The 27,730-nt window shown below is 44.3% G+C and overlaps 1 protein-coding gene across 5 annotated transcripts in view; it reads right to left on the bottom strand.

The window, feature by feature from the left end:
- Positions 1–27,730, bottom strand: part of ITSN1 (intersectin 1) — a 260,698-nt gene that overhangs the window by 105,859 nt on the left and 127,109 nt on the right. For all 5 annotated transcript variants that reach the window (XM_073617164.1, XM_073617162.1, XM_073617165.1 and 2 more), the window contains 5 exons: positions 16,469–16,618; positions 16,234–16,374; positions 13,575–13,662; positions 10,775–10,914; positions 4,199–4,326 (listed from right to left, as the gene is read on the bottom strand). In XM_073617164.1, coding sequence (XP_073473265.1) covers positions 4,199–4,326; positions 10,775–10,914; positions 13,575–13,662; positions 16,234–16,374; positions 16,469–16,618 — 647 coding nt within the window. The remainder of the gene's footprint in view (positions 1–4,198; positions 4,327–10,774; positions 10,915–13,574; positions 13,663–16,233; positions 16,375–16,468; positions 16,619–27,730) is intronic.

The following is a 27,730-nucleotide window of genomic DNA, read 5'->3' as shown; positions in this document are numbered from 1 at the left end:
ATGTCCTAAAACATTTGATAAGATTTGGGACGCCTGGGTGAAGACCCCTGAAGATCTAGCGTTCCTCTGGTTTGATAATTGATACCGAGATGCGGCCCGCATACCCCCCCCCCCCCTCCCCACCGTGAGAGAGAGAGAGACCCCCAAGGCAGTCCATATATCCGGGAGAAGGAAGAGAAAGGCCCGAAGCCCAGGCACCGCCGTACGGCTCCGGCTGTCTCCAGCATCTCGCTGGACCAAGAGAAAATGGCTGCCGGCCAAAAACCAAATAAAAACCAAGGGAAGATGGCTGCTGTGATGTCACGGACCACACAAACATGGCTGTCAGCCAAAAACCAAACCAAGGGAAAATGGCCGCTGAACAGCTGAACACTGCTAAATGCTGGCAGACTGTCTGGGAAGCCACACAGGAGTGGCCACTATTCCCTCTACACTAGGACCAGGGTTGCCACCTCATCCCTTTAAATTTGAACACATATGAATTGCAAAGGGTTCTGAGGCTAATTTAATGCAGATAGTGCACCAAGTGAGTTTAATTACCACCTTAATCAGCCACAGAAGCTGTGTAATTCATGTGTTTGGTTTTAAGGGGATGAGGTGGCAACCCTAACTGGGACCCCCACCGGACCCCAGGTACTGCACCCCCTACTTGCTAAGGCAGTGCATTCACTACCACACGAGCCCCCCCCCCTCCAAGGGAACATTCACAAGGGGGGGATGGAGGGGCAAAAGAAGCCCAGCTTAACTGAGGGATTAGGATGGGAGGTCCAACCATCCCTGGAGGGTAACCGTGTCCACCCCACCCTGTACAAAGGAGGAGAGGGGGGACTTCACTTACCACTCCATGGATACGGGTATTACTCCAGACAGAACGCCTCACCACCAAAGTAGGGGGCTGTTGGCCAGGGGGACACTGCGACTCGGACCAGAGCCTGGTCGTATTCGACCCTGCGAGACGTTTAACTCGCGGGCCAGCCTCTGTCCGTTGAGGCTATGTCGCGGCCGACCTGGCGTGTAGCTCCGGTCTGCACGCGCTCGCTGGCCGGACTGGAGAAACCACTGGATCTAGATTATTCAGCCCGTCGCCCAGCCCGGCAGTTGATTGTAGATCTCCCAGGAAGAGAAGGCAAAAAGAAAATTTGCTAGGACCAAAAGATCCCAGCAGGGAGCCTAGGTCCTTACTTCTGACGAGACAAAAACAAACTGAATGCCTAAAGCAGAGAGGGGGTTATATACCAGCTGAGAACAGCCCATGGGCAACGCCAAGTTTTTTTGTTCTGCCTAGTCCTACTCCTGCAGAAGGCGATATAACCCTGTAGTCAGGATTAATGGAGCGCTGTGAGTCGATAAATGAAAGATAAAGGATAACCAACAGATTTTGAGAGAGTAAGATGCTTATTTACAGTTTTGCCTACCTATATTGGCAAGAAACCTTTTATGCTTTTAAAATTACCAATATCATTGAGTTTGATCTGTATCTTTAGTTCTTCCTAAACTCCATTTTACAAGCAGGTGTACTTCATCAATGTGGTATTTTAAGAAGTTTGCTTTTTGAGGAGTGAAATGGATATGCAAAGCAAGTCTGTGTTGTTAATTCTGTGTGTACTATGCTTACTTTTCATAGGAAAAAGACAGAACTAAATTTCTTTAAAAAAAATACACAAAATGTGCTGGCAGTCACTTCTAGAAATTTGGAGCTGGTAGAGACTAGCGACACATCTGCAGACACGCTGCAGATTTTGCACGCATACGCAAAAATGCTGCCAGCTTCTGTAGATGGGCACTGAAGTGCACAACATTTGTGTGCAAGCGCAGAAACAGACTATTTTGGGCGGGGGGGGTTTCAACAATGCTGATTTGGCACTTTACATTAAGTCCTCTTGTTAATGTGTTGCACATCTCTTGCAAATTCATGAGGCATCTTGGTTCTGACAGGGACTCATGCTTCATATTCAGGTAGTTCTAAAATGCACCACTTTTACATTGTGGCACAATGGCACCACCAGAGGGGTGACACCCGTGGCTAGTGGCACAGCTAACAACGCCCGCTGCCCCGATGATCTGCGCCTCTCGCTGTGTCCCTCAGTGGAGCAGACTGAAGCTGCCTCCTCCTCTGTTTACATCCACACAGGAGGGGGAGGAGCCCGAGGGACACACACCGCTGTGTGTATACGTCGTCCGCGCTGTTCTGAGGTCTTTACTGAGGGGGGGGTGTATACCGCGGGAGGCGGGACTGTAGTTAGTGGAGGGGGGTCTGTACTGAGGGGGGACTATAGTTTGTGAACAGGGGGTGACACCAATTTTTTCCACACCGGGTGACACCAACCCTAGTGACTCCACTGACAAGCATATCATAGTTGCTGCGGTTGGAAGACTGACACGTTTCGGGGGACATGACCCCTTTCTCAGAGCTGACCAAAACGTTTGCAGTCCCGCAATTTAACCACTTGTCAACCACAATAGGTATAAATACATGCTGCGGTTCGCAAATGGTTTATCCCTAAAAATAGAGAGCACCTGAGCATGTGCAGAGCAGGGTGGGACAGCATATTACTGGATTTTCAACAGTATAGGCACTTATTTTTAATGTTTTACATGGCTATACCTGCAAAAGGTACTAAAGTTCCACTTTACCATTTCCATACCGGGCCATAGTAATATGACGCCGGTGGGAACATCTCCTCCCTCCGAGTGGTCGTCATATGACGCCTGCCCGTTCTCGCTGCTCCTGCGCAACCCTGGGGGGTGCATCGCGGTGATCAGGAATGAGGCGTGTCCCTCAAGACACAGCCCACCCCAGATGAGGGTAAAGAGCCAATAAAAATATCTCTTTACCACATGACCGGCTGTGTCCAATCACAGGTCGGTCACATGTGCTCATCCTCGCAGCTCGTGTGCGCCCCCCCGGGGTGCCAGCCTGGTGTTAGACCTGAATGGACACAGGGAGCTTTGGCTCCCTTCAGGTGACCCCATAGCAAGCTGCTTGCTGTGGGGGCACTTACCAGGAGGAAGGGGCCAGGAGCAATGAAGAAGGACCCGAGAAGAGGAGGATGGGGGCTGCTCTGTGCAAAACCAATTGCACAGAGCAGGTAAGTATAACAGTTTTTTTTTTTTGTTATAAAAATAGCAAACAAGACTTTACAATCACTTTGGATTATCTTTTTAAACATTGTGATCAGACAGGCAGATGAGGGTGGAGGATTGGTATCCAGCATAAAGAAGCATACCTGGAAGAAGCAGCTAGGTGATTAAAAAAAAAAAAAGACATATGAAAAACTTCTTGGGATCCAGTGGACCCATATAAGCCCATTAGATCAGGCTCCGGAGAAAAAAATCCTAACTAAACAGGAGTGGCACTTTATATTCAGGCCCTTTCCTCTTACACCCCACTTTTACCACATCCCCAAATACATAAAAATTCATCCAATCCACCTGGCAAGCCGGTTACAAATGGTATTTACAGTTTAACCAGAATGATGGGCAACTATATCGATTTTTTTCCTCCAGGATTATGGACACAGCTCCCCTCTTATGTAAAGGGTTCAGGCCACATGATTGGAGGTCACCTCCTATCAGTGGGTGTCTCTTGATATATTGATCTTGCGTATATCTGCAGAATACACTCATGTATGCACATAAACATGTATAAACACACAAAGTAGTACTATAGGGGAGTATTTTATGCAGGATCTTTCTTCCATGCAGAAACTACATGTTTAAACGCAGCGTTTTTTTCTGCCCATGTGACCGAACTCGAGCTCTGCCAGCAAGAACCTTTCCTCCATGCATAAAATACGTATCTAAAGGCAGCATTTTTTCTGCACATTTGAATTGGCCCTTAAGAGGGCTAAAACGGTTTACAGAGCATGTAATTATGCAAACTCTTCCTGATCTTTGGACTACTATTGTACATCACCCCAACTGTGCCACCAATAGTGAGCTCTGTCTGCCCTGTAGTACCACCTAAATATCTGGTGTCAATGCAATATAAAGACAGAATTATAAAGTTAATTACATTAAACTATTCTAATTGTGAAATGCTTTAATTACTTTGGCAGTGGTAAAGCAATGAATGAAGAGATGTTTCTGTAAATAAACTTTTATTTAAAGAATCTGCCTTGCAGGAAAAATAATTAAATAAAACATCATACAAAAAAAATAAAATAAAATGAGAAGCAGGGAAGAGTGAGGTACGTACCTCTGAGCCTCCTCCTTCTGTCTCTCCAGCTCGATGATCTTCCTTTCCTGCTCCCTCAGCTTCATCCTCTCCACTTCCACATCTTTCTGCTTTTCCAGCTGCTGTTTACTGTGCATTTCTCGCAGTTCCTAAAAGAAGGCAGAATAAAACAGTCTCAGTAAATTGCTGGCAGGGAGGCTAGGTAATCCAACATATTCAACCAACTGAAACTGCCCAGTTTAGGTGGAGATCTGGAGATACAAAGAATGCATTAAAAAAAGGGTAAAAATGTAATTCATATTCAAGGGAAGGTAAGGAAAACACTTTACCGAATACTGAAATCACACAAAAATTCAATCCTTCCAATCTGAAACTGGTTTTCTTTAAACAAAGGAGCCTAGGCTACAGTAATCAAGGTACACAGTATGACCTAAATTCTGTGGGGAACTGATCACCACACCTACAACTATTGCCAAAATTAAGACACCCCTCTGAAATTATTAGGCTCTGGTGATTCAGCTGAAGCGTACTGTTAAATCTAACTCCAGGTTTTACTATGACGTCAAATAAATCATTTGGGCCAAGCTGGCCAAAATAAACTTTTTACTAACAGATGTGCCAGTTGAGAGCGCTGTCCACTTCACTACCCGGTGTTCTGCCGAGAAAGTTCCTCTCGGCAGATAAGGAACCCCCTCTACTGCGCAGGCGCAGCGCTTGCGCAGTAGGAGGCGGCGGAAATAGCCGAAGGCGCATAGAAGAGAAATCAGCTGTACACGGCACCTGTAAGAGGGCCGCTCGCCGCGCTTCGCTCGGCACTTTTTTATTCCCCCTCTAGGTCCACTTGGATGGTGGGGCTTCAGCCTGGACCCAGGGCGCAGGCGCCGTGTACAGCTGATTGAAGTTTTTCCTTCCTGGGCTATTTTGGGCGGCTCCTAGCCGTTCGTACTGCGCAAGCGCAGCGCCTGCGCAGTACAAGGGGGACCTAATCCGCCGGGGGAACTTTCTCGGCAAGACACCGGCCATAGTAAAATGACGTCCACAGATGGGATCTCCCATCCTGGGTGGACGTCATATGACGGCCTGGGCTTCACGGCCGTCTAGGGGGCGCGTGCGCGCACCCGCCGCGTTGCTCGGGACCCGGTGCGTGTGCACGGGGGCCACGATGGCCGCCGGGCACCCGCGATTGCCCGTTAACCGGGCCGGACCGTGGATCTGTGTGTGTAAACACACAGATCCACGTCCTGTCAGTTGAGAGGAGACCGGTCTGTGTTCCCAGTACAGAAGAACACCGATCGGTCTCCTCCCCTTGTGCGTCCCCTCCCCCTACAGTTATAATCACTCCCCTAGGAAACATTTAACCCCTCGTCTCCCCCTAGTGGTTAACCCCTTCCCTGCCTGTCACATTTATACAGTAATCAATGCAATTTTATAGCATTGATCACTGTATAAATGTGAATGGTCCCAAAAATGTGTCAAAAGTGTCCGATGTGTCCGCCATAATGTCGCAGTCACGAAAAAAAAAATCGCGATCACCGCTATTACTAGTAAAAAAAAAAAATAATTTTTTTTTAAAAAATGCCATAAATCTATCCCGTATTTTGTAGACGCTATAACTTTTGTGCAAACCAATCAATATACACTTATTGCGATTTTTTTTACCAAAAATATGTAGAAGAATACGTATCGGCCGAAACTGAGGAAAAAAATTTGTTTTAAAAAAAAAAATTGGGATATTTATTATAGCAAAAAGTAAAAAATAGTGTTTTTTTCAAAATTGTCGCTCTTCTTTTGTTTATAGCGCAAAAAATAAAAAACGCAGGAGGTGATCAAATACCACCAAAAGAAAGCTCTATTTGTGGGAAAAAAAGGACGTCAATTTTGTTTGGGTACAACGTCGCACGACCGTGCAATTGTCGTTTCAAGTGCGACAGCGCTGAAAACTAAAAATTGGTCTGAGAAGGAAGGGGGTGAAAATGCCCTGTATTGAACCGGTTAAGACTGAATATAGAATCACCTACATACAGCAGCAGGACAGGGACTTCTGTCCTATACCTGGAACAAAATTGAGTCAGGCTGAGCTTTGCTCATACCAGGCTCTCTCTGACTGGAGGAGGTGGAAGCGCGAGGGATGACTTTATGATGAGGTCTTAATGGTCTTAGAATGGGTTGTCCAACAAGCTTATACAGTTGATGATCAGGATAAAACGTTTTTTTCATAGCTATGATTAAGCGCCATTAACGGTGCATTGATGTATGGATCAAGCTTTATTCAATAAAGGCATTATTTTGGAGTGCGGCCATCCTTTTTCCATTTTTCTGCAATTTAACTTTGCTGAGCCGGCACCCTTCATCTCCTATATACTAGGACGGCGTGAACACAAGCGATACCACCTGGAACAGTAATTACCTTGATCAGGCAAACATGCAGGTAAAGTGCAAAAGCAACAGAGTATATTACATGCAAAAAAAGGTTCTGATCACAAGAACTCACACAAAAGTAAAGTATAGAATCCTGTCCTCATGGCAAGATTCTCCACACTGGGATTTCCACCTGTCTTAGCAGTGCCAAGAATTTCCAAGGACATTTCTCCCATGTGCTGTAGCCCAGCCTTGAGCCACACAGCTACACCCCATTCTCAGAAAGCCATGAAAGTGGTTGTAAAGGCAACTGATACAGAGATGAAACAAATCTTCCTACATAAGTTGTATATGTTTTTCTGCAGCCCTCTCTTCTCCACATCTGTTCAAAATTCAGAATTTATAAAGCTGGTCTGAGCTGTGAGGAAAAAAAAGGGGGTGGAGAGCTGTAATTACACTCTGCAGTGCACAGTGAAGAGAGTGCTGACAGCTGGAAGGAAGGGAGGAAAGGAAGAAGGAAGGTAGGTAGGGACCCCCCCCTTTCACACAGAACAGAGCTGAGGCTGCCATTCAGTTGGAGATCCCTCTCCCCAGTCTTCTCTTGATGTAAGGAAAACTTGTCAGAAGGGATTCATGCTGATAACAGAGGAACAAAGCAACAGACAGAAATTACATTTAGTGCTCCTTGAGATAAGTACACACCATAGAAGGATATGCTTTGTTCATATTGCATGTCTGAGGTTTACAACCACTTTAAACCTGCAGCAACACCTTTCCATTGGGGCATATGGGATTTTATTCTTTAGCTAGAGCTACATGTGCTGCTGACAAACGCCTCACCCACTAACCTCAATGACTATCCAGTGAGTAGCAGTGCAAAACCGCCTTCAACATGACCAGAAGAACATCAGCTGACAATCTACAGAATCGTACAGGCAGCGAAAGTAGACAGTCAGGTTGAGGTTATCTTGAGCCAAAAAAAAAAAAACTTAAAGAGGAATTACGCCCACCCATCCGCCCCTTTAAAAATGAATAGTCAGCAGCTACACATACTGTAACATTAGGACACTTACCTGTCCTGGAGTCCAGAGACGTCAGCACCACAGCCGATCTTTACTTCGTCTGTCTGGGTGCTACTGCCGCCATTGCTGGTAAGGGAATCCGGCAGTGTAGCCTTTCGGCTTCATGGCCGGGTCCCTACTGCGCTGTCTCGCTGGCCCAGCAGAAGGGGAGGGAGGAGGGGGCCGAGCTGCTGACATACTTCGGCGCGGCCTGGGCCCCCAGGAGTGGGGGGGGGGGGGGGGATCGGATAAGTGGAAGTTCCACTTTTGGGTGGAACTCCGCTTTAAAGAACTTTTGGGCTAAAAATATGCATACATGATACCAATCTAGGGAAGTAAATCTGTGCAAATTCATGCCGGATAAAGATCTGAGTGTTTAGGTTGTATCTACGTGGTGTGATTATTTTTCTAAACCTTGTAAAATGTATTTCTAAGCTCAAGATCCTCTTGCCTAACAGGTTCAAAGCATTCAAGACTGCAAACAGTACATTTACATCATTACTTTGACGTTGCATACCGTTATGGCAGCAGCTACCTGCCAGAACCCTGGTATTTGTTTGTACTGTGGGCGATTTTGCATCTAATTAAAGTGGTCCCAGCGGCGGATTCCCGGTCGTCTCCGGGCTTACAGGACCCGTTGGTCAGCCCGGAGCCGATCTGATCCGTTGCCGAGCAGGAAGCCCCCACTTGGCTCTATGCCCTTGGAGGAAGGGAGCGACAAGCAACATCCAACGTCACTTCCGTCCTCCGGCCTTAAAAGGAATGATTTTATTTCTCCTATTCAACACAAAATACCTTTTTGTTTTGCTTTTAAATGTAAATGTGAGATGTGAGGTCTTTTTGACCTGTCATGCATATTTCTATTACAAGGAACGTTTACATTCCTTGTAATAGGAATAAAAGTGATACTTTTTTTTTTTTTTAAAGGGACAGTGTAAAAATAAAAAGTAAAAGAAATAAGAAAAAGTAAAAAATGGAAAGTGCCCCTTCCCTCCAAGGTCGCACACAGAAGCCAATGTATACGCAAGTCGCGCCCACATAGGTGTTCAAACCACACATGTGAAGTATCGCTGTGATCGTTCGAGCAATGATTCTAGCACTAGACCTCCTCTGTAACTCTAAACACTTAACCTGTAAAAAAATTTAAATAGTCACCTATGGAGATTTTTAAAGTGGTTGTAAACCCCTACAAGCCACTTTTTGCTACAGGTAAGCCTATAATAAGGCTTACCTTTAGCTACCCAGGATATCTCCTAAACTTGCACAGTTTAGGAGATATCCCCTGTATTTGCATGTGCTGACGTCATCGGCACATGCGCACTGAAGCAATGGCACGTGTGCCGTTATCAGCGGCTCCCACGCGCATGTGTGGGAGTGACGTCATCACGGCTCTGGCCAATCACAGCGCCAGAGCCGCAATGCCCAGAAGTAACCCCCGGAAGTCATGTCGTTGGCCGGTGCTGTGTACGGGCCACAGCAGCGAGGGCTTCGATCTCAGGTGATTATATAATGAGCTAGTATACTATGCATACAAGCTCATTATGCCTTTGTCTTGCAGTTGTTAGTTTTTTTTTTTTCAAAGTGGGTTTACAACCACTTTAAGTAACCTAGTTTGTCGCCATTCCACGAGCTTGCGCAACATTAAAGCATGACAGGTTAGGTATCCATTTACGCGGCGGAGCATCATCTTTCACAGAGTACAAAAAAAAAGTGAATTTTTTCCCCAAAAATTGCATTTGTAAGACCGCTGTACAAATACGGTGTGATAAAAAAAAATTAACAATCGCCATTTTATCTAGGGTCTCGGTTTAAAAAATAAAATCGAATAAAATTAAAATATATATTATTTTATATATATTATATTATTATATATATATAAAAAATACTAATTTAAAAATGTAAACTTCTAAACTTCTAAACAAGAATTTCTGGAAAAGGCCTGGTCCTAAGGTGGTTAAACTCTTCTGGTACTCTATGCTAAAAGTTGTTGGTAGGTGAGGCAGTGGACACCTCACTGTTTCCTAGCCCTCGCCCTCTCAGCCTGCAGTCCTTCCATTAACAGTCCTGGTGGATTTGACTATAAATGATGCCAAAAGGAATACCATTTTCACGCTAGAACTTAATTCTAAATCAAAATTTCTCATCACTGCCTATACCGTGTCAACAAATCTGATTAGTCCTTTTGGGGCTTACTCACACCAACCTGCATGGTAAAATGCAGTGTTTTACCATGCAGAGAGCCATCAGTGTGAGTTCTCTTAGGGGGTGGTCGATGCATGTTTCAGCATCGCAATGTTTACTTTTTTTTTTCATCTTTATTTGAATTGTATTATAAATGACACCTCATTCATGTATTCAACAGCATGGTGCGTTGTGATTCAGTGTGATGACATGCGGTGACATCCATGTGCTGCAGAAAAACACAGCAAGTCTGCATTTTTTAGCACTGCATTGCACATCACACCAGCATTGTAACGTAAACAAGGTACATAGAAAACAATTGTTTTCTTTATGCCCTTGCAGTGACTGGCATTTATCCAATGTAGAAAAAACACCATTCACCGCACATAAAGGGATGAAGGAATCAAGATGAGGGGAATATGGGACTGAATCTCTAAATAATCTGAAAAAAAATAAAACAAAAATAAAAAAAATTGGTTGCTTTGCATTACTGAGCCTGAAATCAAAGTGGAGAAAATAACACTGAGTAACTGGACCTCCATTCTCTGTTCTAATTGGATATTGGAAAATAGAAACAGTGAAATCCTGATTGGATAATAAAAAAAACAAAAATCTTTGTGATTCTGATTAAATCTATGGGATTTTCTCTCAGCTTTTCCACTTTTGAAAAGTGACACTGGGTGGGGGAGAGGAACCACCGCCCGCTGTCACATGGAAGGGGGGGAATTGGGGGGAGAGGGTGCAGGAGCTGGAACATGTTACATATAACACCCTAAAAACAAAGAGAACATGTAACATGTTCCAAAGGTGCACTTATCCTTTTCACTAAAATGTGGCATCTCTTCCAAAACAGCAGTGATTAACATGCAAAAAATTAACAAAACACAATAGGACAAAATTGTAAAATGAAGTGTCAGATAAAAATGAGGTTTTAGTAGATGCGGTGAAAAAAAAAAAGAAAAGAAAGGACAGAAAGGAGTGTGTAAAAAGCCGATACCTTTAGCTGATTATTGAATACATCGATCTCTTGAAGTTTTGCTCGTGTTTCCTTCTCCACTTCATCCAGCTGGTCTCTGAGTTGCTGACGGCCAATTTCCTTGGCTTCCAAAGCTCTTCTCATCGATAGGAGGGAATCTCCTGGGGACAGGCCAGAACAATTACAATTATTGAAGCAAGTATGGCTACACTCCACAGCTATGCCAATATATTGTTTTACTTATAGTGGTTGTAAACCTCAGACAAAATATGAACAAAGCATATTGTCTCAATTAAGAGCACTAAGTGTCATTCCTGTTTGCTACATCCTTCCTCTGCTATCAGCATGAATCATTTCTGGCAAGTTTTCCTGACACCAAGAGGAAAAGAGGTGACAAGGGAGGTAGCTCCAGCAGATTGACAGCCTCAGCTCTGTTCCTGTCTGCTGTGTGGAGGGGGGTGTATCCCTTCCCGTCAATCAGCTGTCAGAGCTCTCCTCACTGAGCTCTGCAGAGTGTAGTTTAAGCTCTCCGCCCCTTTTTTTCTCACCGCTCACACAAGCTTTAAAAATTTTGGACTTTGAACAGCTGAAGAGAAGACTGCAGAAACACAGGTACAACGTATGTAGGAGGATTGGTTTCATCTCTGTGTATCACCTGAGGCCAGTCATTTCACTGGGTATATGTAAGGGTTTACAACCACTTTAATTTTTCAGGCCAAATGGCAAGTAGCCCCTTCCTTCACTGAAACCCTGCAAAGCAAGGTGGGCCCCTATGTTGGCACATTTTTTCTAGTGCAGATGATGCCTATTTTGATATTTAGAATTTTTGCTAGAATTGGTAAGTATTATAACACCTGTTGTGTTTTTTTTTTTTTGTGGAAAAGGAACACACTAAAAACACCCACACTGCTTCCCCCACCCCTCACCGTCTGTGTCCCTATTGCAGATTTCAACAATATGCGTTTTTTTTTGTTTAAACCTCGTAATTTGCTCAGTTTTTATCCTGTCTCCTTACTGCTGCCAATGTTATCTGATTTTGAGTTGTCTCCTCTCCTTTGCAGAGTATTCTGCACACTCCAAGGAATGCGGCTACATGCCGACATGAGGGTGCTACCTGCTCTGTCACAAACAGGGAATCCAAGCTGAAAACACACAGATGGTTCCTCCTCCCAGGGGCATGACTGAACTGTGCCTTTTGTGGTGCTTTATCCTCAGCAACAAAAAGTTTTTTTTTTTTTTTTTTAAAAAACCTTTATATTTAATAAAGTATAGAGAGCATTTTGTTATCCTTTCAGGCTGTCTGTGCATGTCAGCAACAGACAAATTTAACCAATCAATGAGGGGTGGGTACATTACCACTAGCACAATGGCTGATGGGACATGTAGTCCTGAGTACTATGGTCAAATGACCCAATTATGTTTGGAGAGCCTGCTCCAAGCTGGAAGTTCATGTTAGGGTTCATGCACACTGCAGCTCAAAGGAGCTTGAAGAAGTGGCTCCTACAGACTTTTGAGCTTTTTCTGCCTCTAATTTTTCATCCCCTCCATGTAAGACAATGTGTACATGCAATACTGGCTTTTTCAGGCATATGCTCCTAAAGGCAGGAAAAAAAAATCACCAAAACACACGTTTTTGAGGAGCTAGTGCCCAAAAGAGCTAAAAAAAAAGCTCAGAAAAGCTTGGAAAAGCTTTTTGTTTTGTTTATGCAGTAGTTAAGAAAATACTATCTAGGAGGGTTTGTGAAAAAAAAAATGCTTACGCTCAAAAAAAAAAAAGCTCAAAAGAGCATGAAGCAAAATAAAAATGTGCACAAAAGCACAAAAAAGCCCAAGCTTCTTAAAGCAGAAACAAAAGCTCAAATGCCTGTAAAAGCAGCTTTATTTTTTTGAGCTGCAGTGTGCATCAATCCTAAGTGCTCATGCACAGTGTAGATCAAAAGGAGCTTGCTCCTACAGGCTTTTGAGCTCTTATTTTTTTCCACCTAGAAACTTCCCCCATGTTAGCCACTGTGTCTATGCACACTTTGGCGTTTTCAGGCATATGTTCCTACAGGCAGAAAACCCCCCCCACCAAACTCGCGGTTTTAAATGAAGTGCCCCAAAGAGCTCACAAAGGCTTGAAAAAATTTTTTTGTCTTGTTTATACGGTGGTTCAGAAAATACTATTTAGGAAGGTTTTTGAAAAAAAAAAAAAATGCTCATGCTCAAAAAAGCTCAAAAGAAAAAGTGCACAAGAGCACAAAAAAGCAAAAACTTCTTCAAGCTGAAATAAAAGCTTAAATGCATGTAAAAGCATCTTTTTTTTTTTTTTTTTTTAAGCTGAAGTGCGCATAAGTCCTAGTTGGGAAGGAGGAAGACAGAGGAAGCCGCTATAAACAGGTACTAATGTTTGACAGGTGTATTTTTACAAGGGGTTCATTCAGTAACTGTGTAACTGCAGTGTTATTTTGTACTCCAAGGTTTCCATGGTAGAAAGTGTACAGCATGCCACATACTTCTGTCGAGGTAGCATTTGGAAGGTGTACCCAACCTCCACATCAAATATTCTGACTGCATCAAAATGACAACAGAACTGCGGGATATATGCCAAATTGAAAAAAATGTTCTGTACTTGGATCTAACCCCACCCCCTTTCCCCAAACACGCACACACCTGAACAATAGCAAACTGCATCCCTACTACTACAACTGATGTACTCAGGGAAGAAGTCCATGCAGAAATTAAACTTTTTTTGCGAAGTGCTGGGTGTGTAAAAAGAGACACCTTTCTGCAAAGACATAATAACTCTAATATTTGTACACAAGGAAAAGTATGGGCTTACTGTGCAAACTGTTCTGCTGAACCTGTTTTAATTGGTCATTTAGGGACTGTTTCTCAGGAATCCATTTTCCAAGCAGCTGCTGAGACTCCTGTGGAAAAAAAATATGGAAAGCAGTTCAGGAGTTGCAACTTTTTACACAGTTTGTTTATTGAAATCTAAATGCTAAAAATGCACATTATTCCACAAACCAAACAAAACAGTCTTCATACTTTGCTCATAGATTGCCATAAGAGAATATGTACCAGAAAACAAACAATGGAGATAAATGTAGAAAAAAATAAAAAATAAAATAAAAAAAAGTGCTTCCTTTCTGCATCCTTACATTTCTTGCTTCTCTGATGCAGTTCACATGACCAATGGACAGGTTCTGGTCATGTGATCACCAAAGAAGCTTGCAGCCTCAAGATACTGCAGTCAGTGAATCTGTACTTCTATCTGCAAAGATTTTCCACACAACAAAAATAATATAATCCCTTGGAGGAGAGAAGTTTATTACAATATGAGAGAACAGACAAGTATTTGCCATTTAACATTTTCATTATACTTTACTGAAGCGCTTTTAAAGCGGAGCTCCACCCAAAGGGGGAAGTTCCGCTTGTTTGCACCAGGGTGGATTTGATTTAAATCAAGTCAATTTTAAACCACAATTTAAATCACTAGTAAAAAGGCTTGATTGAAATAATCGTTTTTAAAGAGCAACTGTCATCTGTCCCGCAGAGGCTCTTCCTCTGACCCGCTGTTGACTCACCGACAGTCCCATTCACTTTAACCACTTCAGCCCCGGAAGATTTGGCTGTTCAATGACCAGGCCATTTTTTGCGATACGGCACTGCGCCGCTTTAACTGACAACTGCGCAGCCGTGCGACGCTGTACCCAAACAAAATGTACGTCCTTTTTTTCCCACAAATAGAGCTCTCTTTTGGTGGTATTTGATAACCTCTGCGGTTTTTATTTTTTGTGCTATAAACAAAAGGGCGACAATTTTGAAAAAAAATAATATTTTACTTTTTGCTATAATATCCCAACTTTTTTTTTCAAAAAACTAATTTTTTCCTCAGTTTAGGCCGATATGTATTCTACATATTTTTGGTAAAAAAAAAAATTGCAATAAGGTATATTGATTGGTTTGCACAAATGTTATACCGCGATCAGTGCTATAAAAATGCACCGATTACTGTATAAAATGTCATTGGCAGGGAAGTGTTTAACACTAGGGGGCGATCAAGGGATTAACTGTGTTCCCCAGGTGTGTTCTAACTGTGGGGGGGGGGGGGGGGGGTTTGGGACTGACTAGGGGAGGAGAGAGATCGGTGTTCATATACTTAGTATGAACACACAATCTGTCTCCTCTCCCCTAAGAGAACCGGGATTTGTGCGTTTACACACATAGATCCTGGTTCTTGCTCTGTCAGAATCGATCGTGGGTGCCCGGCGGTCATCGAGCCCGCCGGGTGCTTGCATCGGCTCCTGGCACCAGCTGCGGGCGCGCCTCCTACAGCGTCTAAAAGGGCCGACGTACAGCTACGACGGCTCGCCATTCTGCCGCAGTATAACTGCGGAGGCCGGTCGGGAACCGGTTAATGAGACGGCTGGTGATGCTGCAGTGACACAACAAGGCGAGGGACATGGCGGCAGAAGGTGAGTGGATGCCCACCAACAGGCACTGCCATGATGGATCTGAAATGACAGGTGCTCTTTAAATGTAAGGACTTATTCTTGCTGGTAGTTAAAATCTTTAATATTTGCAAACAAAATGAAGGTTTCCCATTTAGAATAATAAGCTGTCAGGTTAGTAAAACAGCGATATCAGAACCGATTCAAATCATACAGTTTGTAGTGTACATAGATCTGCAAAACAATAGGATAAAGGAAGATTCCTGAACTTTGTCATATCTCATAGTTACTGTAAAATTGTGTGAATGCATCAATGCAGTGCATGCTATCTCAGCTTGCAGAGCTTGGATTCAATGAATGAGTTTACCAAAAATGTAAATATTGAGGAATATACAGCTACATAACTAAGCTGAATTTCCTCCTGAACTAAATTATTAATGTATCTTAAAATAGAAAATTATCTTTAGATTTTTTCTCCAAAAGCGTTTTATTAAAATAAATCTGATAAAAAAAAAAAAAAAAATCATTGATTTATATCCACCCTAGTTTGCACCCTTTCCTGCCCCTTTTGGCATTTTTTGGGGCTTTGACAGGTACCCGCTCCAACCTCCAGTTTAGATCCCTGCAGCGATCTGAGCCGGAAGTTCAACCCCTCCTCCTTTCCCCACAGTCTTCTGGGACACACAGACTATGGGATCATTCACAAGGCGTGGCGCAGCTCACCCATGCGGAGTAAGGAAACTGGTTATGATGCCGCAATGCTTCACTGCCACTTTCCCTTACTTGAGATGCCGGTGCCTGCCCCAGAAGTCAATTGAAGAATCGGCTCGGGTGAGGACATTGCTGGATCCCTAGACAGGTAAGTGTCTTCATATTAAAAGTCAGCAGCTACAGTGATTGTAGCTGCTGACTTAAATTTTTTGGGGGGAGCCTGGAGCTCCTCTTTAATAATCCTACTTAACGTAAATGATGTAGTATCAATTTTGTTGGAAATTTGCTTTGTTATATAAAAAATAATGCTTAAAAATAAAGCAATATATTCACCTGAAGCTGCTGTTGTAAGTGTGTGATTTCAGCAATCCGCAGCTCTCTGGACTTGTTCGTACTTTCAATCTCCTGTCGCTGTGTGGTCAACCGATACCGAATGTCATGAAGTTTTCCTTCCAGCTGATGCTTTTTGTCATTCTACACAATGGACGAGCAAAAAAAAAAAAACAATGATCTTTTCAGCTCCTTTGGCCTCACTCTTCTTAAGATATCAAGTCAGCTAAGAACTTACCAAAGCTTCCAGCTCAAACTCCAGAGTCTTCTTTTTGGCCTTCAGTACAACAATGTCTTCCTGTTCCTTGTTCCTCTGGTTCAGGAGTTCCTGACGCCGATTCCTTTCCCACTCCAGCTGTCTCTGACGCTCAAGTTCTCGCTTTGCAGCCTGTTAAAAATTACATGGAAATTCTAATGCCTTCATAGTTTTCTGAAAACCAATGCATCATTAACAAAAAGCCAAGCACACAAATGAGATGTGGCAATAATTCACAGTCAGTTCTTCTCAGTGAAAATTGAATATTTAGGCTTGGTTCGCATATATGCGAATCGGATGCGTTTTGAACCAGACCGGCCTTCAATGAAGCCTGTTCACATATATGCAGGCCGGTTGTGGTGCGAAATTAAAAAGGGCCCCGTTAGTTTTTCACTCCGGTTCAGGTATGATTTCAGTGTCAAACTCGCACCTCTACCGGTGAATGGAAATTCCACCGAACTCTGCACCAAAACCGGACATACATACAGGTGCATCTGATAAATTTAGACCATCATCAAAAAGTTTATTTATTTCAGCAATTCAATTCAAAAAGTGAAACTCCTCTTTTATAAAAGATGTGTTGCACTGAGTGATATATTTCAAGCATTTTTTTCTTTTAATTTTGATGATTATGGCTTACAGCTAGTGAAAACCCAAAATTCAGTATCTCAGAAAACTAGATTATTACATAAGACCAAAACAAAACAAAAGAAAAAAAAAAAGAAGATTTTTAATACAGAAATGTTGGCTTACTGAAAAGTATGCCAATGTACAGTATATAACAGAGAAGAAATACCGCGCTAATACCTAAACAAAATAAAATGAACTAAAATAAAATAAAAAAGCTGCAGCTCAATTTTGCATGATATGTGCAAACACAGTACATAAGGAATTTTTTTTTGCAGCGCAGCTTTCCTTTTCCTTCCCATGTACAGTATAGTATGCACTCAATACATGGTCTGGGCTCCTTTTGCATGAATTACTACATCAATGTGGCGGGGCATGGAGGCGATCAGCCTGTGGCACTGCTGAGGTGTTATGGAAGCCCAGGTTGCTTTGTTAGTGGTCTTCAGCTCATCTGCATTGCTGGGTCTGGTGTCTCTCATCTTCCTCTTGACAATATCCTACAGATTCTCTATGGGGTTTAGATCAGACGAGTTTGCTGGCCAATCAAGCACAGTGACACCATGATCAGTAAACCGGGTATTTTGGCAGTGTGGGCAGGTGCCAAGTCCTGCTGGAAAATGAAATCCGCATCTCCATAAAGCTGGTCAGCAGAGGGAAGAATGAAGTGCTCTAGCATTTCTTGGTAAAGGGCTGCGCTGACTTTGGACTTGATAAAACACAATGGACCAACACCAGGAGATGACATGACTCCACAAATCATTACCGACTGTGGAAACCTCACACTGGACCTCATGCAACTTGGATTCTGTGCCTCTCCACTCTTCCTCCAGACTTTGGGACCTTGATTTCCAAATGAAATGCAAAATTTTCCACAGTCAGTGATGATTGTACTTCAGTTGTAGAAAACCTGACGTGGTCTGTTAATCTAGTGTCATGGATATGCCCTGTATTAAACATTGGTTTAAAAATTTTTAGACTATATAAAACTGTTTTAGGACTCCTTGAGAACCATGTGGCGCCATTCAGAGAAGGTGAACGTGAAGGGTTTGATATCACAGCGCCACCTCATACAATCAGAGAACGTTTTGTTTCCATTTAGAAAATGCAAAGCATTCTCTGAATTTTGCCCACGCAGTGCTGCCAACCTCCTTATGTTCACAGTGCAGAAGATCAGCACAGGACCCAAAAGCAAGTGGACATCACTAAAGTAGCTGTCTAGTTCAGTGATTTCCACCTTCCAGGGGCATCGGCCAGGTATGGTGTATACATAGTTACAGAGGTCCAAGCTGGACCAATGTAACTACGTACAAATATGCCATACCTGGCATTCATCTTTAAAGTGGTATTAAAGATTCCTTAAAAAAAAACAAAAAAAAAAAACACAACAAACATGTTATACTTACCCACTTTGTATAATAGTTTTTTCACAAAGCAGCCCTCATCCTCCTCTCGGGCGGGCCCCCCGGTGGCACTCCGGTCTCCTCCCCCCTTGACCAGTGCCCTCAATAGAACTACTCTATGTGTCCATATGACACAGAGCTGCAGCTCAGCCCTGCCCCCGCTCTCTCCTTGTTTTCCAAATGAAAAATTTTCCACAGTTGGTGATGATTTGGGGAGCCATGTCATCTGCTGGTGTTGGTCCATTGTGTTTTACCAAGTCCAAAGTCAGTACAGGCCTCTACCAGGAAATTCTAGAGCAGTGGTCATCAACAGGCCAGGTTTTATGTATTACCTTGAGGAGATGCAGACTAGAATACTGCAATCACTGAGCAGCAAATGATATCACCTGTGATGTATTTCAGTTATCTTGCAAAACTGGCCTGTTAGTGGGCCCTGAGGACAGGGTTGATGACCACTGCTCTAGAGCACTTCATTATTCCCTCTGCCGACTAGCTTTATGGAGATGCTGATTTCATTTTCCAGCAAGACTTGGCACCTGCCCACACTGCCAAAAGTAACAATACCTGGTTTACTCATGATCATGGTGTCACTATGCTTGATTGGCCAGCAAATTCGCCTGACCTAAACACCATAGAGAATCTGTGTTGTATTGTCAAGAGGAAGAGGAGAAACATCAGACCCAACAATGCAGATGAGCTAAAGGCTGCTATCAAAGCAATCTGGGCTTTCATAACACCCCAGTAGTGCCACAGGCTGATTGCCTCCATGCCACGCCGCATTGATGCAGTAATCCATGCAAAGGGAGCCCCGACCAAGTATCGAGTGCATATTGTACTGTACCTGGACTTACTTTTCACTAAGCCAACATTTGTTTTAAAAATCCCTTTTTTTTTGTTGGTCTTATGTAATATTCAAATTTTCTGAGATACTGAATTATGGGTTTTCACTAGCTGTAAGGCATAGTCATCAAAATTAAAAGAAAAAAAATGTTTGAAATATATCAATGTGTGTAATAAATCTATATAAAAAAAATAGGATTTTTTAAAACAGCTTACCTGTAAAATCCTTTTCTTTCGAAGGACATCACGAGACACAGAGCCACAGTAATTACTGATGGGTTATATAGGTATCACTGGTGATTGGACACTGGCACACCCTATCAGGAAGTTCAACCCCCTATATAATCCCTCCCCCTTGCAGGGATACCTCAGTTTTGTAGCCAAGCAATATAGTGTATTAGAAGAGGGGCGGGACCTCTGTGTCCCGTGATGTCCTTCGAAAGAAAAGGATTTTACAGGTAAGCTGTTTTAAAAAATCCTATTTTCTTGCTCGAACATCACGGGACACAGAGCCACAGTAATTACTAATGGGATGTCCCAGAGCAATGCTACCTGAGGGGGGGGAACCACGACCAAGTAGGGTGCAATCAGACCTGAGGACCCTGTACCGCTGCCTGCAGCACACTACGCCCAAAGGCGATATCCTCATGCCTTCTCACATCCACCTGATAGAATCTGGTGAATGTATGAACTGAAGACCAGGTTGCGGCCTTGCAGATTTGAGCCATAGAGGCCCGGTGATGCACTGCCCAAGAAGCACCAATAGCCCTTGTGGAATGTGCCCTGATCTGAAACGGAGGAATCTTCTGTTTCAAACCGTAAGCTTGAATGATCAACTGTCGAATCCATTTAGAAATGGTAGCTTTTGACACTGCCTGTCCTCTATTGGGACCCACTGGCAGCACAAACAAAACATCCGTCTTGCGGATCTGAGTAGTTGCCCCTAGATAGGCCTTAACTGCTCTTACTACATCCAACTAATGTAGAGATCTCTCTTCCGGAGAACAGGGATCTGGAAAAAAAGGAAGGTAGAACAATGTCTTGGTTTAAATGAAAATCAGAAACCACCTTCGGTAAAAAACTAGGATGAGGGCGTAGTATCACTCTATCCTTGTGTATAATCAAATAAGGCTCCTTACAGGAAAGAGCTGCTAATTCTGATACTCTTCTAGCAGAAGAGATGGCCACCAGAAAAATTAAATTTCCTTGTCAACAAGACCAAAGGAATCTGACTTATTGGTTCAAAAGGCTGTTTCTGTAACACAGCCAGGACCAAATTCAAGTCCCAGGGGTTTAGGGGCGCCTTAACCGGAGGATTAAGACGCATCACCCCCTGCATAAAGTTTCGGACCAAAGAATGCGAAGCAAGTGGCCGCTGAAATAATACTGATAAAGCAGAGACCTGGCCCTTGATGGCACTCAAGGCCAGCTTCATCTCTAATCCCATCTGTAGAAAATCAAGGATTCTACCTATGACATATTTCCTGGGATGCCAACCTCTGGATTCACACCAGGTTATATAAGCCTTCCAGACTCTATGATAAATCATCCTGGAAGCTGGCTTCCTTGCATTAATCAAGGTAGATATGACAGGACCTGAGAGCCCACGACTCTTCAGAACGTGGGTCTCAATAGCCAAACCGTCAAATTTAGCGTTTGTAAGGCAGGATGGAACACTGGACCTTGAGATAACAGGTCTGGGCGTACCGGTAGGGTCCACGGGGAACCCACCGTCATCCTTACTATTTCTGCATACCAAGTCCTTCTGGGCCAAGCGGGGGCCACCAGAAGTACCGACTTCCTTTCCTGCCTGATCCTGCGAAGGAGTCGTGTTAGTAGCAGAATAGGTGGGAATGCGTAAATCAGTGAGAACCGATGCCGCGGAATCACCAACGCATCCGTCCCGCATGCAAGAGGATCTTTTGTCCTTGCCACAAATCTGTCTATCTTTTTGTTGAATCGGGATGCAAAGAGATCTACATCTGGAACCCCCCATCTTTGGCATATGGCCCAAAAGACGTCGGGATGCAGAGACCATTCCCCTGGAAGTAACTGCTGGCGACTTAGATAGTCCGCCTGCCAATTCTCTATTCCCGGGATGAAAACTGCCGATATGCATGGCACATGCATCTCTGCCCAGACTAAGATCTGGTTCACCTCTTTTTGAGCAGCTCGGCTCCGGGTGCCTCCCTGATGATTGACATAAGCCACTGCTGTGGCATTGTCGGACTGGATCCTGACCGGACAACCCTGTAGCCTGATAGTCCAGGCTTTTAGAGCTAGATGTATCGCCCGGATCTCCAGAATGTTGATGGGTAAGGTCCTCTCTGTCTTGGACCATACCCCTTGGACCGCAGCCTGTTCCAGAACTGCTCCCCAACCTGACAGACTGGCATCTGTTGTTACCACCGTCCAGGTAACCGGTAGAAAGGATTTCCCCTTCTGCAGGTCTTCGGGTATGAGCCACCAATTGAGGCTCTGACGCACCGCATGCGACAGGTGCATCGGAAAGTCTAATGCCTGAACCTTCTTGTTCCAGGTCAACAGAATACTGTGTTGCAGCATTCTTGAGTGAAACTGAGCATAGGGAACTGCTTCGAATGAAGACACCATCTTCCCTAGTAGCCTCATACAAAGGCGGACTGAGGGACCCTTCTTGGTCCTTACTGTCAGAATCAGCTCTCTCAAAGCAGTGATCTTTGCCTGGGGTAGAAATATTTTCTCCTGGCTTGTATCTATAATCAGACCTAAATACTCCAGTCTTCTTACTGGTTTTAGGAAAGACTTTTCTAAGTTGAGGATCCAACCCAGGTGTTCTAGATACCTGACCATGGTCCTCAAGTTTCCATTCAAAGAGGCTACCGACCGGTCTATCAAGAGCAGGTCGTCTAGGTATGCTATGACAGCTATACCCTGAGCCCTTAATCCAGAGGAGGAGCCAAGATCTTTGTGAACACTCGAGGTGCAGTGGCTATCCCGAAAGGCAGAGCCACAAACTGGAAATGGCGCCCTCCTACCTCGAAGCGCAGAAACTTCTGATGAGCAGGAAAAATGGGCACATGCAGATATGCATCTCTGATGTCTATTGATGCCAGAAATTCTCCTCCCTGCAGGGTGGGAACTACTGTTCGAATTGATTCCATGCGGAAGGATTGAATCCTTAGGAATCGGTTCAGATCCCTTAAGTCCAAAATGGGCCTGACATCCCCATTTGGCTTTTGGACCGTAAAAAGGTTGGAATAGAAGCCCAATCCCTGGTCCTTTGCGGGAACTATCATAATGACCTCCTGCGACAAAAGTCGCTCTAACGCTAGAAGGAGCGACTGCTTCTTCTCTGGGTCTCTGGGAACATTTGATCTGAGAAACCGAGGAGAAGGGAATTCCTGAAACTCCAGCTTGTACCCTAAGGTTACCGTGGAGACTACCCATCTGTCCTGGAAGTCCTTGTGCCAGAGCTCTGAGAACTGTCGCAGTCTTCCCCCCACTCGAGTGAGCGGGGGCGCCCCCTCATGCAGAGGTCTTAGTGTTTTGCCTAGTAGGCTTCTTTCCCCAGGACTTCTTTTGTCCCTGGGGTTGACTCTTGTCTCTGGACCCCGATGGAGGCGGCCGTCGAGACTGCCTGGAGGCTGAAGCCCCCGGCGCTGGAGAAAGAGTCCGTTTGAGAGAGGGACGCTTACTCTTCTTCTTGACAGGTAAGAGAGTGCTTTTCCCACAAGAGATTCTCTTGATATAGTTATCCAAGTCCTCTCCAAACAACCTTGCACCACGAAATGGAAACCCAGCCAGTAGCTTCTTACATGGTGCTTCGGCTGACCAATTTTTCAACCATAGGATTCTACGTATATGCACCAACCCCAGTGAAAGACGGGAGGTTTGCACGATAGAATCTCTAATGGCGTCAACCACAAAGCATAAGGCCGCTGGAAGGTTAGCAAACCCCTGGGCCTGCTGTTCAGGTAATACTTTGATGACCTGCTTAACATGGTCTCTTAAGTATTGACAGACTCCAATCGCTGCTACTGCAGGTTGGGCCACTGATCCTGCTAAGGAGAAAACATCCTTCAATAGGGATTCCATCCTTTTATCTACAGGATCCCTGAGCATCTGAGCATTGTCTACAGGACAAATCAGGCTATTATTTACGGAGGAAATGGCGGCATCAATAGCCGGTATTCCCCACATTTTCATAAACTTTTCTTCCATCGGATAAAGTGTTGAAAACTTTCTCAGCGGAAAAAAACGTTTGTCTGGGTGATCCCACTCAGAATAAATAAGCTTTTCAAGTAAAGTATGAACAGGAAAAGCATGTGCTGCTTGGAAAGGTTTCAGTGACCCCAAAGCAGAAGAGGATTCTTTAGCAGTTTCAGGTATGGGCAACTTAAATGTGGAGCGGACCAATCCAGTGAGGATCTGCACTAAGACTTTCTCCTCTTGGGAAGTCGCAGAAGGTCCCTCTCCACCTGAATCCTCCGAAGAGGAATCATCCATCCCATCCCAATCCTCTGAAAGGGATTCATCTCCTTTATCCCAGAACTCCTCTGTCTGAGGGTCTTGGGGAACAGAGGAAAGCCTAGTGCGTTTTCTTCCACTGAGTGAAGACGTAATCACGGCCATTAATCTTTCCTCTAGACCATTAATGGTTGAGGAAAAAACCTCTTGTGTAATATATACAGGGGCTGAAGTGCCAGAAGCAGGTGTAGCCCCTGACCCCGATGGCTCTCCCTGGCTAGCCGTCCCTGGCCCATCTTTAGGGGGGGAGGATGCTGCCGACAGGGGGCCCTCAGAACCTGAACGAGATCCCCTAGTGTCTCTGGTTCCTGGGGTGCTTGAACCTCTTCTACCCATAGTGCAAAGCAACAAGGTGTGAGGTATACAAATGAACACTGCCCGCTGAGCGATGTAGTCTGGCTAAAAGCCTTGCTACCCAATGCTCAGTCTGGTGTTACTTCAGTAAATGCTGCCTAGGAGAATGCCTGTGTCCCACCTTACATGCGACCGTCAGCTCTGCGTCTCTCAGAAGGCTGAGTGCACCTGTACAGAGTGCCTTTAATAGCCTGCAGCTGGCCTGAGTGGGAGTCTAAACACTCTGTGCTGACATCCCGCCCCCTCCTCTACCGCCACCCCCCCCCCCCCCTCAAGTTTTGAAAAAAACGAGCGCTTCCCGCACTGCCGACTCTCCTGTCATGCTTCTGGAGAAAAGGCTGGGGATGGGGGGGGGGGGAGGAGGGGAGGAGGGAGACTGGTAACAAGATCTGCCTGAACGGCTATCTTCAGAGAGCCCGGGTGGTATAACCACTTTCTAGACCCCTGTGGCCCCTCTCTAGCCTGGGGGGAACATTCAAACATGAGAAATCCCCCTTTCCACCTTACCTGCTTGCAGCCTGCTTTGAGATGCTGGGACATAATCAGCACTGAACACCTGAGACAGTCAGTCAGCATGTGTAGGTTTGTGCTCTTGGCAGCCCCCGGTGGTCACAATAGGCATAGCATGCATTTACCTTAAAGGAGAAAAGCCACTAGAACTAAAAAATTCTGTGGAATCTCCTCTTACCTTATCCAGCCGCAGGGTGCTGTTTACACAGACCCAATCTTCACCTCTCACGGTGGGCTCCGTTTGAAAAAACCGTCAGAGACTGGGGCCCCCATCAGTAGGGGGATCCAACAGTTCTGGGACCGTAAAGCACCTCGCCAGAAATTAGGAAGTTTAAAGCCATTTTCTGATCTGCGGGGTCCAGCTCTCTAAAAAGAGAAGCATTACGGGTAAAACCTCGTTTCTTCGGACACGAGGCCCGGGTAACATTCAATTCGGCCATGAAAAGACACTTTGAATGGATCCGGTTCGCCTGGCTTGCCCCAGTATAGGATCTTAAGATATTCCCTTTGGAGCTCAGCACAGGACATCTTTACACGTCCATCACCTAAGACACTGGCGTAAAAACTGAGGTATCCCTGCAAGGGGGAGGGATTATATAGGGGGTTGAACTTCCTGATAGGGTGTGCCAGTGTCCAATCACCAGTGATACCTATATAACCCATCAGTAATTACTGTGGCTCTGTGTCCCGTGATGTTCGAGAAAGAAAATATGAGTTTCACTTTTTGAATTAAATTACTGAAATAAATTAACTTTTTGATGATATTCAAATTTTATGAGCTGCACCTGTATATGTGGAACCAAGCCTTCATTTAAAAAAAAAAAAAAAAAAAAAGAATAGAATTTAGGCTAAACTAAAATTTAGGGAGTACAGGAATGAAACCAATGATATGTGTTGAAATGAACAAAATGGAGTAGAATGTGTTGCTCACTGCACAGGTAGAAAACACTGTAGCAGCCAGCAGTGAATAACACTGGGGATGTAAGCTGTCAAAAGTGGAAGCTTACTAACCCTTTCGCTGCCAGGCCCTGTGCTCAATTTTGTACACTCAGGTGGCCAGACCATTTTTGCAATTTTTCCTTTGCTTTTTTATTTTTCACTTATAGCTTTCAGAGTTTATCAAACACCCCCAAAACAATATATTTTCTGAAAGCACATGACCAGTAGAATAAAAAGAAGGTGCTACTGATTTTTTAGACCCCGCAGTATTTGTGCCAATGTTTATCAAACCAATATATTTGCAAAAAAATACACTAAAACCTTTATTCGCAGATAAAAACACAGCTAATTTTACATAATTCCTGCTAAATCCCTACTAAATATAAAAGCTTAATCTAAAAATACACTAAAATCATTAATAGTGCACATAAACACAACATAACTTTCTTAGATTAAAATTCCTGCTAAATTGCTACTAAAGTAACGTTTACATATGGCATACTAAAGAATATGCCCATGGAGGCCCATGGGGGGCCATGTTTTTCCGCACAGGGATGCACAGGTGTTCCGTGCATCCCCATACAGACAGTGTCATTTATGTCATTTGGGAAGCAACGGCTGCACAGGCAAGCTGCTGTTCCCAATCTGACATCCATGTGGGTACCTGACCCTGAATGCAGACAGTGTGAGCTCAGGGGCATGCATGCGGACTTACATGGATGTAAAATTGGGAGCAACGGCTCTGTTCATGTTCATGCTACATCCCAAATGACATCAATGGGACTATCTGCACAGAGATGCATGGAACACCTGTAAAGGTACGCAGTGTATACCCTGTGTCCGTTTACACCTGCCTACAACAGATCCAGTCCAGTCCGCTAAAAACAGACGGATGGGGAGGGGAGTCCATTCCCCATCCATCAAGCAGATCAGTTCGGATGGTATCCAATGGAAATGGACAGGCAGTCCATTTCCATCCGACTGCCCCACGGAGAAAAGCAGGCTGTGTCCGCTCTGCATCAGCGGAGCGGACCTGTCATCTGCCTGCTCTGCAGGGGTCAGCAGACACAATTTTCAATATTGTGACAATAGCCTATTAATATTCGCTATTGTCTTCCGGTTTCTCCTCCTGGCCAGTCAGGATGTATAGGGTTAGCCGGGAGGAGAAGCTGAGGAAGCCATGGAGGGGTGGGGGGGAGACCGTCGTCATGGAGAGGTGAGTGCGGGTGGACCTGGGGAGTCTTACTAGGTTTGTGTTTTTTACTTTTTTTTTTTTTTGATTATTATAAAAAAAAAATAAAAATTTTAGGGGGTGGGGGTCTTTGGTGAGATATCAGAGGTACAAACAGACCCCCATATTTCTTTTTTTGAGACAGAGAAAGGGACTAAAGATAGTAATTTTCTCTGTAGCACTTGACATGAATGAATGGAATCTGTATAGAGATTGCTAATTCATTCAGAAAATGACAGTCTGATACATTGTAACACTCGCGGTTACAATGATCAGCTGTCAGTGGATATAGCAGCGATCACTGCCTATATCCATTGTACTAGGTTTACTAGGTCCCTACACTTGACCCCCCCCCCCAGCACTTTACTTCTGGTGGAAAGAAAGTCACGCACTGGAAACTTAGTCCACATGGACCCCATCCCAAAACGTGTTGACTCCATCCCACCACATTTCTAACAAAATACTTTGATGACACACTTCATGTGAAGTTCACAAACAATGCACTGTTGGATCACAGACTTGTACTGAATTAATTGGTATGATGAGCACAAAGCAATCCACAGCAAATAAGATTTGGTCATGTCACCTTTAACTAAAAAGTAAAAACATTGCTTAATTTCCTGAAGCACTTGGATCATTCTGGCTGTTGCCTGATAGTAATTAGCTGTACCAGACAAGCTGCCTACTCACATTAGATTTGCGCTCCGGGTCGGTTTCATACAACATATGCTGTCGGGAACAACGCCAAGACAGTGCAGGATTCCAGATCATCAAGACTCTGCCTACTTTTTTTTCCCCATAACCTAATGAGGTCCTTATTACACAAAAATTCCA

Source organism: Aquarana catesbeiana, linkage group LG02 (assembly GCF_042186555.1).
Source record: "Aquarana catesbeiana isolate 2022-GZ linkage group LG02, ASM4218655v1, whole genome shotgun sequence".
NCBI classification, from domain to species: Eukaryota; Metazoa; Chordata; class Amphibia; order Anura; family Ranidae; genus Aquarana; species Aquarana catesbeiana.
This window is presented reverse-complemented; position numbering and strand designations above follow the sequence as displayed.